Raw genomic sequence first — 13599 nt, forward strand, 5'->3', positions numbered from 1 at the left:
CTGAGATGGAGTACTGGGGTGAGAACTGCCAGAGGGCAGGGTGGGATGGGATACTGGGAAGGAATTCCTGGCTGTGAGGGTGTGGAGGCCCTGGCACAGGTTGCCCAGAGAAGCTGTGGCTGCCCCATCCCTGGAAGTGTCCCAGGCCAGGTTGGACGGGGCTTGGAGCAACCTGGGCTAGTGGGAGGTGTCCCTACCCATGGAAAGGGGTGGGACCGAGTGATTTTTAAGGTCCCTTCCAACCCAAACCGTACTTGGATGCTATGAAACCAGGTCTGCATCTTTCTTGGGGCCCAGGACTTAAACCAAGGCACAGGATAATTTCCATATGGTGCTCTTTTCACTTCAGGACAGTGTGAATTCACATGGAAAATGGGAACAGAGGATCTACCTCGCCTTGTCCGTCGAAGAGACGCAGTGGTCCTCCCGCCTCCCCTGCGTCATGTGATCTGCAAAAGGACAAATCCCAGCCCCAGGAAAACACGTGAGAGGCACCAAGGGCAAGGGATGGGATATTGTGTTTGGGGTGTGGTGGCTGGGGCTCACCAGGGAAGGGACACAGGCAATGGAGAGCTCTTGGTGTCCTCACAAGAGCCAAATAAACCACTTTTAAATAATTCACGGGCTGCCTGACGGGTGGGGACAGAGGGAGCCCAGCTTGCCTGGCAGGAGGCACTGGGAGGGGCTGGGAGGTGATGAAGCAGAGTGGGATGAAGAGCTGGAGAACAGAAGACTCACAGCAGAGGAAGATGGTGAGGAGCGGGAGGGCCGACACGGCCGCCGTGCTGAGCACCAGGGGGGTCATGTCCACGAAGGCAGCACATCCTTCTCCTGCCACCAGAGAAACCCGGGGTCAGCACGGAGCAGAGGGACAGGCAGGAGGAAGGCGAGTTACCACCGTGAAAACCCACACTCACACACACAAAAACACAAAGTAAAAATAGACGGGGGGGTGTTGAAACTGAACTTTGCTTCTGCAAAGATTTCGCTTCCCTGAAGCTCCCGGTTTGTTGGATTATTTTTTTTTCCTTTGGAGCAGGTTTGTCTCCAACGGCTGAGTTGAAGGGATAGGGGGATTACATGAGTTGTAGCCTTGAGGTGGGGCATCCCCGCTCACCGTGGCGCTGGTAGATGCTCTTGATGAGGAAGGAGGCCATCAGAACCACCACGAGCACTGCCCCTGGAGCAGCATAGCCCATCGTGTACTGAGCTGCCGAGGGACACAGGAGAGAGGGGTGAGGTCCAGAGGTGTGGATGGGGATCTGGCCTCACCCAGGGTCTAGTGCAGGATGCACTAGCCCCGAGTTAGCACAGGAGTTTTCATTTTGAAAAGCTGAGGGTGAGGTTCCACCTTGGTGGAACCACTCACCTGTTTTGCTCTTCAGCTGGGTGAAAATCATGGGCTGGAAGATGACGTTAGCGGAGACCAGGAAGGTGACCACGATGAGGTAGGTCAGGGTGATCTCAGGCAATATGATGGCAACAGAAGGGCCTGAAAGGTAACAGGATGAGGCAGAGAACCTGCTCTTACACTGTCCACCTTCTTCATCCCTTGGCACCTCTCTGTCATATCCCTTTCCCACCCTCTCCTGACTCCAAGCCTTTCCTTGCAAGCAGCCTCTCCATCCCTAGATGATTTTGCTGCTCTTCTGTGACTCACCCTGGGAAAGGGCCCTGGGGAAAGGGGAATGGCTGCATTAGTTGTACAGGTGGGTGTATAATCCACATGGTGGTCCAGCTCCACCCCTCCGACCTGGATATCCCACATGGGGAACACACAAATCGCTCCAGATGGATCTACCCTTCGTGTTTTCCAGTGTGACCCCCCCCCCCCCTCCACCACTGCCTTCTTCTCTGACCCCCACGAGTCTCTGTATCTCCCATGGGGTCCTTGCCCCCCACTCCAAACAGCCCCACAGCCCCCTCCTACCTTCCTCCCGCATCCAGAGGATCCCAGCAGTGCCGTCCAGGATGCAGGCGACGCACACCAGCCCAGAGGTGTAGGCACTGAGCCACCTCCACAGGTCCCCACCTAAACACCCAGAGAGGTGGGGTGATGGCTGTGACCCCCAGGAGTCCCCCGTGCCAGCCCCCAGGGTGGGATGCGCTGTCCCCACCCAGGTACGGGGGGGGGTGTCCCAGGACCTGGGGGGGGTCCCACAGCAAAGCTCCTCCCTCTCTCCCACCAGCCAAAGGAAATGGGGGTCTGGCTCCCCCAACTCACTTATTCGGAGCTTTTCAGACTGGCAGACGGGGATGATTAATCCACAGGCTGAGATGATGGCGAAGACCACGGCGACCACTGCAATCCTCAGAGTGTCCTTCAAGGGGCGGGAGAGACCTGGAAAACAGCCACCTGGATGGGACAGGAGTCAGGACACTGGCTGGATGGCTCTGGTGGCTACAGGGCTCCTCCATTACCAGGACAGATTCCATTTGTTTGCCTGCTGGTGGCCAAATCAGCACCATGAAATATCCAACCTGGGATGGGTACTGCCCACAGGCTTCCCGGACACCACCCCCTGCCCATGACCTGCTCACCATCACCTTGGCCAAGAGTCATCACTTGGGACCTGCTCCAAGAGGGAATGACCAATCAATCTCCTGTCAAGGACTGTGCCTTGGTGGGATCAGAGATCAGGAATTGCTGCTGACCATCCTACAGTGGGGAGCTCCCATCAACAACACGTGGGCACCACCTCACGGAGAGGGCGGCCAGACTGTGAGGGATGGAGGCAGAAGAATGGGATGGAACCACTCAGGGATGCCCATGGAAGGGTGGAGAGCAGGAGGAGCTATGGGAGGTGAAACCCCATCACCTGCAATGGTGATGTTCAGGGAGGTTTCTTGCCAGCTTATCCCGTTGCTGGCGTTGCAGGAGTAGGAGCCACAGTCCGACTTCTTCGCCGGCCTCAGGTGCAAAACACTGCGGCTGTTGGAGAGGTGGAAACTTCTGTCTGGGGGAAGGGGCTGCCCATCCTTCTTCCAGGTGATGGCGTCCACTCTGCCCTCTGCCACCTCACAGACCACCTCACCAGCGGCTCGAGCCACGAGAGTGCTGCTCCAGAGTCGAGGGCGGGACATGGGCTCTGGAAAGGGAACAGGGACACCAGCACTTCTCTCAGACATGGAATCATGGAATGGTTTGGGTGGGAAGGGACTTTAAAAACCATCTCCTTCCACCCCTTCCATGGCCAGGGACACCTTGTACTACCCCAGGTGGCTCCAAGCCCCATCCAACCTGGCCTTGGATACTTCCAGGGAAGGGGCAGCCACAGCTGCTCTGGGTGACCTGTGCCAGTGAACATGACCTGGAGCATCTGTGATGGACACCTGGGCTGCAATTGTCACCACAGCATCTGCCACAGCACAGTCACAGGTGCCTTTCCCTTGGGAAGTCCATCCTGCTGCTGTGCTTTCCAGGACTGGGGTTTGTTTTTTTCCAGCTGAATCATTGCTTTTAATGGACTTGGGTAAATATGGAGCATTTGGAAATGTGTCCGGAAACAAGTAAAAAAATGGAGAAGGCTGCAGATCCCATTCAGATTATGTGTGGTTGGAAGGAGAGGTGGGTGGGGCAGGGCTGTGGGAGCATTATGGCCACGGCATTATCAGCACAAGGATGGATAATGCCAGAGCAAATTCAGGGAATTGCCGGGAGCAATATCGAGGAGGGACTTCTGAGCTATTTCAAGTGCCTTCTATCTCTGTGGCAGTGGCTGGCGCCGGCACACAGCAAGTGTGGGGCCAGGGGGGGCTGAGGGGAGGTTGGGACTCCTCCACAAAGCCCACCCTGCTGGGCTCAGCTCCATCAGCCCTGCTGGCTGAACCTCGGCAGAGTGCTGCAGGGACTCTCTGCAGGTGGCAGTGGATGTGCAGCACCTCACTGGTCCCTCTGTCATCCCACCAGTCCCTCCGTCATCCCACTGGTCACTCCATCTTCCCTCTGTTATCCTACCCTCTGTTATCCCACCAGTTCTTCTGTCATCCCACCAGTCCCTCTGATGTCCCTCCATCATCCCACCAGTCCCTCCATCTTCCAGCCAGTCCCTCCATCATCCCACCAGTTCCTCTGTCATCCCACCAGTCCCTCCATCATCCCACCAGTCCCTCCATCCTCCTACTGGTCCCTCTATCCCTGGACTGAAGAGTGGAAAACAAAGGAGGGAATTCTTTTCCAGGATGGAGCCCAGCCCTCTGTCTCAGCCGGGCCTCCTAGAAGGTCTCCTTGGGCAGCACCACCAGATCTTCTCCCCTAGGACAGGGTGGGAGCCTCTTTCCAAGGTCTCCTTGGTGCTATCTCCATACATGACAGGTTCAAACAAGCTCAGGCCTGGCCCACCAGCCTTTGCTCAGAATCCCTTCTCCAACCCCCTTGATCCGGCCGATGGTCCATGTACAGTCAAATTCCACCATGGCTCTACCTGTATCCACTGCCCCGCTCCTCCCTCCCACACCCACCACTCACTGAGGACTTCCAGCAGGATTTCCAGGCTCTCTCTGTCTTCCCCGCTGACAGTCACCCTGTAGATGCCACTGTCGCTTTCCTGGACATTCTCCAGCGTGAGGGATCCGTTGGATGCATGGAACACAACTCGTCCCACGTAGGGCGCGTGGATGGCTGGGGTGTGAGAGCCCCTCTCGTGCTGCAGGATGGTGTGGGTGCTGGTGCCATTGGAATATTCCCATCGTGTGGAATGACTGTGAGTGACGTCATCCAGCCCAGGGAGCAGCACAGAAGATCCCACAGCAGCAGCAGCTCTTCCCCGGGGGGGTCCTGCTGCTCCCACAGCCTGAGGCAACGGCACCAGTGGCACTGGGGAGAGGGAGAGGGGCTGGGATGGGGCTGGGAGCAACCTGGTCTAGGGGAAGGTGTCCCTGCCCATGGCAGGGGGGTGGAACTGGATTCTCCTACTTGAGGTTTTGTCATCCTGACCTAATTTCCATGGCTTATTCCCAGTTCATAGAATCCTGGAATGGTTTGGGTCGGAAGGGACCTCAAAGCTCATCTTGTTTCGCCTCCTGCCATAGGCAGGGACACTTTCCCCTAGACCAGGCTGCTCCAAGTCCCCTCCAGCCTGGCCTTGAACACTTCCATGGATGGGGCAGCCACAGAATTCCCAGTCTTGTTTGGGGTTGAACATGTCCACACACTCCCAGCACTGGGGGATGCAGCCACTTCCCCAAAATTCCCGTGCTTGTCACAACTTGGGCTCTCGCAGGTGCTCGAGGACTTCAAGAGGAGCTGCTGTGGGAAGGTCACAGCTCCCATTCCCCCTCCAAAAAATGAGGATTCTAGGAAAGCTGGGCAGAAATCAATACTGCAGCCTGATCTTGTAAAGTGGATTCTTTAAAAAAATCAGAAGGTGAGGTTAAAGGAGGGAAAGAGAAGGGGAAGAGGAAAAGAAGGAAAGAGATCCCAGTCCATCTCCAGACACCCGACCCCAAACACCCTCAGCCACAGTTCCCAACAAATGAGATGGGATGAAAACATCTTCCTGAGCCTCAGAGCCTGGCAGTGAGGGGCAGTTCTCACAGGGGGGATTCTCACAGGCTACACAGCCTGTGTTTGCTCTTCATGGTGTCTCACCTCCTGCCTCGATAAGCAGCTGTTCACCTGCATTCCCACTGCACCTCCAGAGACAGCAAACAGCCCTGGAAACAGTCCTGCTGCTCCCACTGGGGATTGTCATGGGGGATTTTGCAGCACAGGTGGGAAAGAAAATAGATGGGACAATCCAGGTGAATCAAGTTCACCTGGTGATTTCAATGTCTCATTCTAATGATCTTGGAAACCAGCTATTTTTGTGCCTTTCTGCCCCCCAAACTGTAGCTGTGACTAAATGACTAAAACCCCTTTTTCTCTGGGAAAACACTGTTTATACGAAACATGCAGAACCACAAGCTGAAGGAAAGGGGAAACACTTCATCCCAGGAATCTTTTACAGCTGCAATGGCCAAAGCTCATCCTACAGACCCTCAGAGCTCACTGACACCATTCCAAAATTGAAGTATAGGGTAATGGGTTTCCTTTCTATCTCAGATGCTCATCCTAAAAATCTTTGTACATTTGGACCTGGCACAGGTTGCCCTGAGAAGCTGTGGCTGCCCCATCCTTGGGAGTGTTCAAGGCCAGGTTGGACAGGGCTTGGAGCAACCTGGGATAGTGGAAGATGTCCCTGCACATGGCAGGGGGTGGAACGGGATGGGTTTTAAGGACCCTTCCAGCCCAAACCATTCCATAGCTCTATGATTTGTGTTTCCAGGCAGCCAGTGAGTACCTAAGGAGCACAGTGTCATTGCTCACATAACTGCAATGAAATCTGGGGGTTTACATATATATTTTTAACACATATGTATATATGTTAATATATATGTGTTTATTTTTGCATTATTACATCTCTCAGCCCCACTATAAATCTGTCTGCAGCCGACTTTTATTCCCGGAGCTGTGCCTGGCTCTCCCACCTTCACTCTCCCTGGACACCCCCCTCCCCCTTTCCGTTCCAGATTAAGCTTTTTACCCCTCCCAAAAAGCTCCAAAGCTCCGCCGAAGCCTCTCCGGGGGTTTGGAGCAGGCGAGGACCTGGCGCGGAGCCCGCGGGACGGCACCGGCTCCCAGCGCAGCCCAGCCCGGGGCCACCTTACCTGCGAGGAGCACCCAGGTGATCCCCAGCAGCTCCGCGGGACGGCACCGCAGCATCTGCCAAGGAAGAACAGCCCCGAGTTTCCCCGATTTCAAATATCCCCTGGAAATTCCCCCGCTGGGATGAGAGCCCAGGTGAGGCTGTACCGTCACGTTCGCCGCCGTGAGGATGGATCCCCGACGCCGTGGGTATTCCCAGCCTGTTTTGCTGCCGATGGCTCCCCTCCCTCCGTGCCGCCTCCTCTTCCCGGGAGCCTTCCCGGCAGCAGTGACAGCTCCCGCTCTTGTCCCCGCGCTCCCGGGGATGGGAAGGGAAGGCAGAGCTGCGACGGCTCCGGCACCGAGCGGGGACCAGCGGCTCCTGCGGCTCTGCCGGGGCAGGGCAGGGGGGTCCCACGGGAATGGGAGTTACAGGGGACATCCCACACCATTTCTATGCCCCGAGGGCAGAAGATCCATCCCTATTCTTTTCCCACAGCTCCTCTCCCCCCCATCCCTGGAGCTCAGCTCCCCCAGTGGAGCCTGAACTCGCTCCCACCCCGGTTTGGGGGGCAGGGGCTCGGCCTGGCTCCAAAACACTCGTCCCACTGGGAGCAGCTTTTCCCTCCAACTTTTGGAGGTGGGCTGGGATCATCCATGTCCCACCGGCTTCCTGCAAAGGGAATTTCAGTTTAAGGAAGAGACGCTCCTGGGATCAGGGCCTGGGGACCAAGTGTCATCTCCAGACTGAGGGTGCAGAGGGATGAGGGGCTGGGGAAGGTTTGGGCTCTGCCCCCGAGTGCTGGGAAAGCTTTCCTGCCCTGCTGAGCACAGCCAGACCCTGCGACTCCCATGGAGCTCCAAAGCCAGATGCTGGGACAGGAGAGCCCTGGGGGAAGCATTAGGAGAAAGGGGGTGGATGTGGATGGTTGGAGAGCACCAACACAGTGGCACCCCTTGGCTCCATCAGCCCCGGCCACCAGGCAGGGAGGGAACCCAGCCCCCAACTCCCACCTCCCAAAGCACTTCCCACCATGTGCCCAACACTCACCTTCCCATTCCTTTTCCCGCTTCCTGACCTTTTCTTTCCCCACCTGCCTCCTCACCTTTTCCCCCACTGTTCCTCAGTTTGTTACATCCATGGAATCTCAGAATGGTTTGGGTTGGGAAGGACCTTAAAGCCCATCCTGTTCCACCTTCTGCCATGGGCAGGGACACTTTCCACTGCCAGGCTGCTCCAAGCCCCAAATGAGGAGTGAAGCTAAAAAAGGAAACGATTTTCAGCTGGGGTAGAAGCAACTTCTGTTTCACCTGAGCCCTGTGAGGAGCCAAAGGCTCCTGGTGGCACCAGAGGAAGGCCAAGGGGTTGCACCAAAAGCTGCACCAGAAGAATTTTGAGAGCTGGGAGTGAGAAGGGGGTGTGGGATTGCACTGTGGGAAGGCAGAAAGCTCTGGGACACACTGGAGGGAAAATGGGGTGGTTTGGTTTCACTGTAGGGCTGAGGACTCTGGGAAGCCCCAAAAGCTGAAGGAGGGGCTGCATTGCACAGCCAAGGGGTCTCAAGGGAGGAATTGGGGTCCTGGGGGGACAAGGGAGCAAACAGGGATGTGGGGGGGCACCGGAGGGCAAACGGAGCAGCCTGGAGAGGAGAGAGGGTGAGTGGAGGCAAGCAAAGGGGTGTGTGGGGTGGGGGGATTGCTCAGGGTGCACAAGGTGAGGGAGGGACAGCCCCAGTGGCAGAAGGGACCAAAGTGGGGGCCCTGGGATGTGCTGATGGGAACGGAGGATCCCGGGGTACACACCAACACCGGGTCCCACCAGGCTGGGCGGGGCTCAGCTGCCTTCAAACCAGCTCCACTTTCCTCCAGGCACCCTCGGATCCCCCAAACCGAGCTCTCCAATTCCCTCACATCATTCCCGCTCCCTGCTCCACCCTTTGCCACGATGGACACGGCATCCCACGGCTCCTTAAAAACGTTCCCAGCCACAGAGGCTTTGAACAGCAATTCCGGGGCTTCTCCAAAGAAATGGAGAGAGCACAGCAGAACAAACAGCGCCGGCACCACCGGGAACGCCGAGACCGCACTGGGATGGGACTCGTGGATTTTTTTAAACACCAATTTCTGGCAGCTTGTGCCATCGTGTGGCCAGGGAAAGCAGGAACGAGGAGAAGCCAAGTGGGATGCACTGGGTTATGGCTCCTCATGTGCATTCCCCCCTCGGCTGCATAAACCAGACTTATCTTCAAGCTCATCAGTGCTTAAATACATCTTTGGTTAGGCTGATGACTTTATAAATGATTTATTTGAAGAGTCGATTTCTCAGTTTGGGAAAAATCTTAAACACATCCATTGGATCCCCAGAGTGCTGGGAAGGAGGAGAAAGCAGTTCAGTGATTGGCTGAAGGAACTGGAAAAGCTGGATCACAAACCCTGACCCGCTGTCACGGCGGCCCCGCTCCAGGACACGGCCCAGCAAACACCTGGATGGGACAGGTGGCACCTGCCACCAGGTCCTGCTCCTTCACAGGACTTTTGGATGCCCAGGAAGAATTCAGCCCTCTTGGGAAGCGAGGAATGGTGAAACAAGATGGAAACACAGCTCTCCCCACTCCCTGTTTATCGTGGGGGTGGGTAAAGGATTTGAAATACGAGGAAATGTGTTTCTTCTGCATTCACTGGGGACAATTTTCCCCCCAAATAGGTTCCAGAGTCCTGGTGAGGAGGGGGTTGGCTTGGGGCTGGTTCATGAGGAGTTGGTGTCTGCAGAGCCCAGCCCAAGTCACCACATTCCTTGTCACAAAGGCACCTCTGTCATGACAGTGTGGTCAGCACCCTTGGTGGGGTCTCCCTTGTGCCATGGAGTAAAAACAGACTTCCAGCCTGCAGCTGATAAACATGGAGTTCTGAGCAGGGGAAAGAGAAGCTGATCTCTCCAAGGGAAGGTCCCATGGTACCCAAGTGTTTCCCTCAAATCCCAGGGGCACAGGGAGGAAAAAAGCTCAGGAACCCTTAAAGAATTTAAAGAGGGTTCCAAATACAGACCAAGAACCCTTTGCCCCCTCCTTTTTACAAGTAACTGACTGTTTTGGGCACCAACTCTTCCCTCAGCAGCAGCACAGGGTGGAAGCAACTCTGGAACACAAAGCTGGGATGGGTGAGGGACACCACATGCTCCTGCTGGGGTTTTCTGCTTCAACAGGATTAATGGAGAGTTGTGAAACTTCCCCTCTCAGTTGTGCAGGTGGAACTGGCACCTAAGGAGAACCTATAAAGAACAAACAGTGGGATCTGTCCATTCAGTGTTTGGATCAAATGAAGGCAGCAAGTTCAGTGCCTGCACCGTGGGCACAGAGCAGCTCACACGGCACAGCCAGGAAGGGCTCAGCCCTGCTCTGAGGTCTGGTCAGGGCAGAGGGAACACCCCAAAAAGGATGAAAAATAATCAAATCCTAAAATGCCCTCTTGGTTCTGAAATTCCAACGTTCTTGTAACAAAAGGATGTGCTTTTGTTCCTTACCCCGTGGCCTTTCAGTGTGCCAGATGCCAACTTACCCTCCCATCTCCTGGGAGCTGAAAGGCACCTCTGATACCGTCAGAACAGGAAAATTTTGGGGAAAAAAAAACATTCCCAAAAGGTCAGGTTTGTGCAGCAGGCAGCGTGATGACAACCTCACACAAATTCCTTAAGAAAGGATGGGAGAGAAGGCACAGTGGGAAGTTTGTCAGCAAATACTGTGGCTGCTGAGTGTCACAGGCAGAGGGGACACCAGCAGGGCAGCATTGGAAGTCAAGGAAAAGTGGGAATTCCACCCCTCATCTAACATGGTCAGCTCTGCTTCCCAACATGCAGATCTTGCTGCTTCCCTTTTCCTGCTCTAACCTAAATCTCCTCAGAAATGCCCAGGATCTCTCCAGGCAGCACACCTTGGATGAGTGACAAGGAGAAGATCCCGAAGATTTCCACTCTGCTCTGCTAAAAAAATTCCTAAAATTGGCAGCTGAAAAAAAAAGGCTGAACAGGGAATAATGCAAAGCTTCTAAATCCTGAAGGCACTTGCTTGGAGGAGCATTTCCTAAGGTGGGGTTTAACCAGAGCTGAGGCACACTGGAAAGGCCAGGCTGGGAGCACGGACAGCAAGAGCTGACTGTGCTCAAAGGCAGTCCCATAAAGATCACAAAACCTTTGGCTTCCACCTGCTCCCTCTCCTGAGCAGGCACTGGGAGCTGCCTGGAGAGGGTGGAGATGTCTGAGGTATGTGCAATGTCTGTGTCATGGGGAGGCACCAGCACGACGGGCCTGGAGCACGGGGAGGGGCACCAGCATTCCTGTCCCACCACGGGGGTGGGATTGGGGGCTGCCTGCCCTTCCCATGGGTAGGATTGGGGGGCTGCCTGCCCCTCCAAGAGGAGGGATTAGGGGGCTGTCTGCCCCTCCTGGAGGTGGCACTGGGGAGCCCTTCTCACAAGTGGGATTGGGGGGCTGCCTGTTCCTCCTGGAGGTGGGACTGGGGAGCCCTTTGCACAAGTGGGATTGGGGGGATGCTGCCCCTCCTGGAGGAGGGATTTAGGGGCTGCCTGCTCCCCCCCCCAGAGGTGGGACTGGGGGCTGCCTGCCCCTCCCGGGGGCTGGGCTAAGCCTGCAGCCCCAGCAGCCGGGCTGTGTTGAGCACGTCGTCCCTGGTCAGGTAACAGCCGCAGAGCTGCCGGTACCCCGTGAACGCCTCCCGGCCGTGCAGGACACGCCAGTTATCCACAAACAGGGCCTGCAGGACAGGGAAAAGGTCATCAGCAGGAGAGCAACCATGGCAGGAGAGGTCCTGGAGATCCCTGGAGACTGAAAGAGCAGGTAAGGGAGTGCCATGGTAGGCATGACCCTCCTGTTCAACACGGTGAGGCTGCAGCCATGGGATCCAGCACAGCTCTTTCACCTGGAGCCAGGAGCTGTGCCTAGAAGACGACAGGTACTAAAACAGAAGAATTCTGGGCTGTTTCTCTGCTTCTCCACTGCAGAGGTTGGGCAATAGTTCACCAGCAACAGCCAGTGGCCATCTCAGAATCCAAGAATGGATTGGGTTGGAAGGTACCTTAAAGCTCATCCCATTCCATTCTTCTGCCATGGGCAGGGACACCTTCCACTATCCCAGGTTGCTCCAAGCCCCTTCCAACCTGGCCTTGGACACTTCCAGGGATAGGGCAGCCACAATCTCCTGCCTCTGTGGTCTCACCCACGTAAGGAGTCAAATATAACCTCAGAACTGTAATTCAGTTCCATCAAAATAAACTTATCTTCTGGAAGAAGTTAAAGGCTGAACTCAACGTGTTTCATCCCCTTTGCTCCCGAGGGTCCTCATTTCAGTGACTGGAAAGATCTTACTTCTCTCCCCCAGCTGAGACTAAGTTCCCTGAGGCAGAGCTTGACCTAAACATTTCTGCCTCACCTGGAAGCTCACATTCCTTTAGGACAGCAGGAACACACAGACACACACAGAGGCCACTACTATAACACAAGGCACCTCGAAGCAGCTGGAGGGAGGAAAGCTGCCACACGTGGAGCTTTCAGCTCAGCGGCAGGACACCCGTGGAGCACCCTGCTTCCTTCCCTGGACCAAACCCACATTATCCAGCTCCAAGTCCCACCTTGCCTGGCTTCAGCTTGACCCACAGCTCGTTCTCTGGCCGCCTGAGCTCGGTGGTGAGCGCGCGGTGGGCGTGGTACCAGCGGCGCACCACGTCGTGCGGCACCGTGTTGATGACGGCACGGTCGTAGTTGTTGTACCTACAGGGGGGAAAAAGAGACAAGGGACGGCCCAGCATCACTCCAGCTGCTTCCAAGGGAACCTCAGGAGCCTGCAGGGTTAGTCAGTATTTAAGGGAGGATGGAGACATGACCAGGGAGGTCACGCTGCAAGAGCAGGACTATCGGGAATACACAACACCGGGAGTAAGAGGAGTTTCCTGTCAAGGTAAACCTCTTCTTCCTGGTTTTCCATGGAAGGATGTGGTGAGTCTGAGGATTGTCCAGACTAAAAGTGCAAAGCAGTGCTGGACAACCTTCAGCACTGAGCCAAACTGGAGTTCCAAAAAAAAAAAAATCAGCCCAAATTTCCTCTAGAAAGGATCAATCTGCACTCTCCCTGTTCCCTGCATGCCAGGAGAGCTCCTAGGGCCTTCTCCAGACAAGGGTTGAATTCTTCTGCCGCTCAAAGGGAGGGCATGGAGCTGCAGGGAGGATGCCAGGAGTGAGAAATGAAAGCTCAGCACCGACCTCCACGTTTGTATGGGCAGTTCTGACGCTTCCTCTGAAGCGGGAGGGACACTCAAAAACATGCCCCTCAAAACCACGCGGGTTTTTTAGTTCACGGCCTCTCCTGGAAAACCACCCCACGAGCAAGAGGCCTCACGTTGGACGTTACCTGATCAGGTAGAGCTCGTTGTTCCAGGGGTACACGTTGAGCACGGGCCCCACCCCGATCATGTGGTTGTGGCAGCCCCCCACGTTCTCCACGTACTCGTGTTTCAGGGGCACTCTGCTGAGCAGCTCGAAGTGCTCCGGGGCCCGGCGCAGCACCTGCTCCGCCGCGTGGAAACCGTCCACCAGCAGCGTCCGCCCGCCCGTGCCCTCGTGCTTCAGGCAGTGGAACACCTGGATGCTGTTATGGGAGACACCACCCAAGAGCAGTGACCTGGGCTGCCCGTCCTGAGGGCACGAGGCGCTGCCCCGCGGGCACAGAGGGCTGCTCCACCTGCCCCAGCTCCACCTGCCCCAGCTCCACCTGCCCCTGCTCCACCTGCCCCCCCAGCTCCACCTGCCCATGTTCCACCTGCCCATGTTCCACCTGCCCCTGCTCCACCTGCCCCCCCAGCTCCACCTGCCCATGTTCCACCTGCCCCTGCTCCACCTGCCCCTGCTCCACCTGCCCATGTTCCACCTGCCCCAGCTCCACCTGCCCCTGCTCCACCTGCCCATGTTC

At 56.2% G+C, this 13599-nt stretch overlaps 1 protein-coding gene and 1 long non-coding RNA gene across 4 annotated transcripts in view; both read right to left on the bottom strand.

The window, feature by feature from the left end:
- Positions 1-1452: 1452 nt before the first annotated feature.
- LOC113956149 lies at positions 1453-2281 on the bottom strand. The gene is made up of 3 exons (XR_003530758.1): positions 2225-2281; positions 1931-2032; positions 1453-1492 (listed from the first exon to the last, which is right to left on the bottom strand). It is a non-coding gene; the product is annotated as an uncharacterized LOC113956149 (long non-coding RNA).
- Positions 2282-8911: 6630 nt separating this feature from the next.
- The window catches only part of TMLHE (trimethyllysine hydroxylase, epsilon), a 15847-nt gene continuing 11159 nt past the window's right edge, over positions 8912-13599 (bottom strand). For all 3 annotated transcript variants that reach the window (XM_027662362.1, XM_027662365.1, XM_027662364.1), the window contains 3 exons: positions 13042-13278; positions 12266-12404; positions 8912-11391 (listed from right to left, as the gene is read on the bottom strand). In XM_027662362.1, the coding sequence (XP_027518163.1) occupies positions 11260-11391; positions 12266-12404; positions 13042-13278 (508 nt within the window). In that variant the 3' untranslated portion in view covers positions 8912-11259. The remainder of the gene's footprint in view (positions 11392-12265; positions 12405-13041; positions 13279-13599) is intronic.

The sequence above is a fragment of the Corapipo altera genome, unplaced genomic scaffold (genome assembly GCF_003945725.1).
Source record: "Corapipo altera isolate COAL_440 unplaced genomic scaffold, ASM394572v1 326, whole genome shotgun sequence".
NCBI lineage: Eukaryota > Metazoa > Chordata > Aves > Passeriformes > Pipridae > Corapipo > Corapipo altera.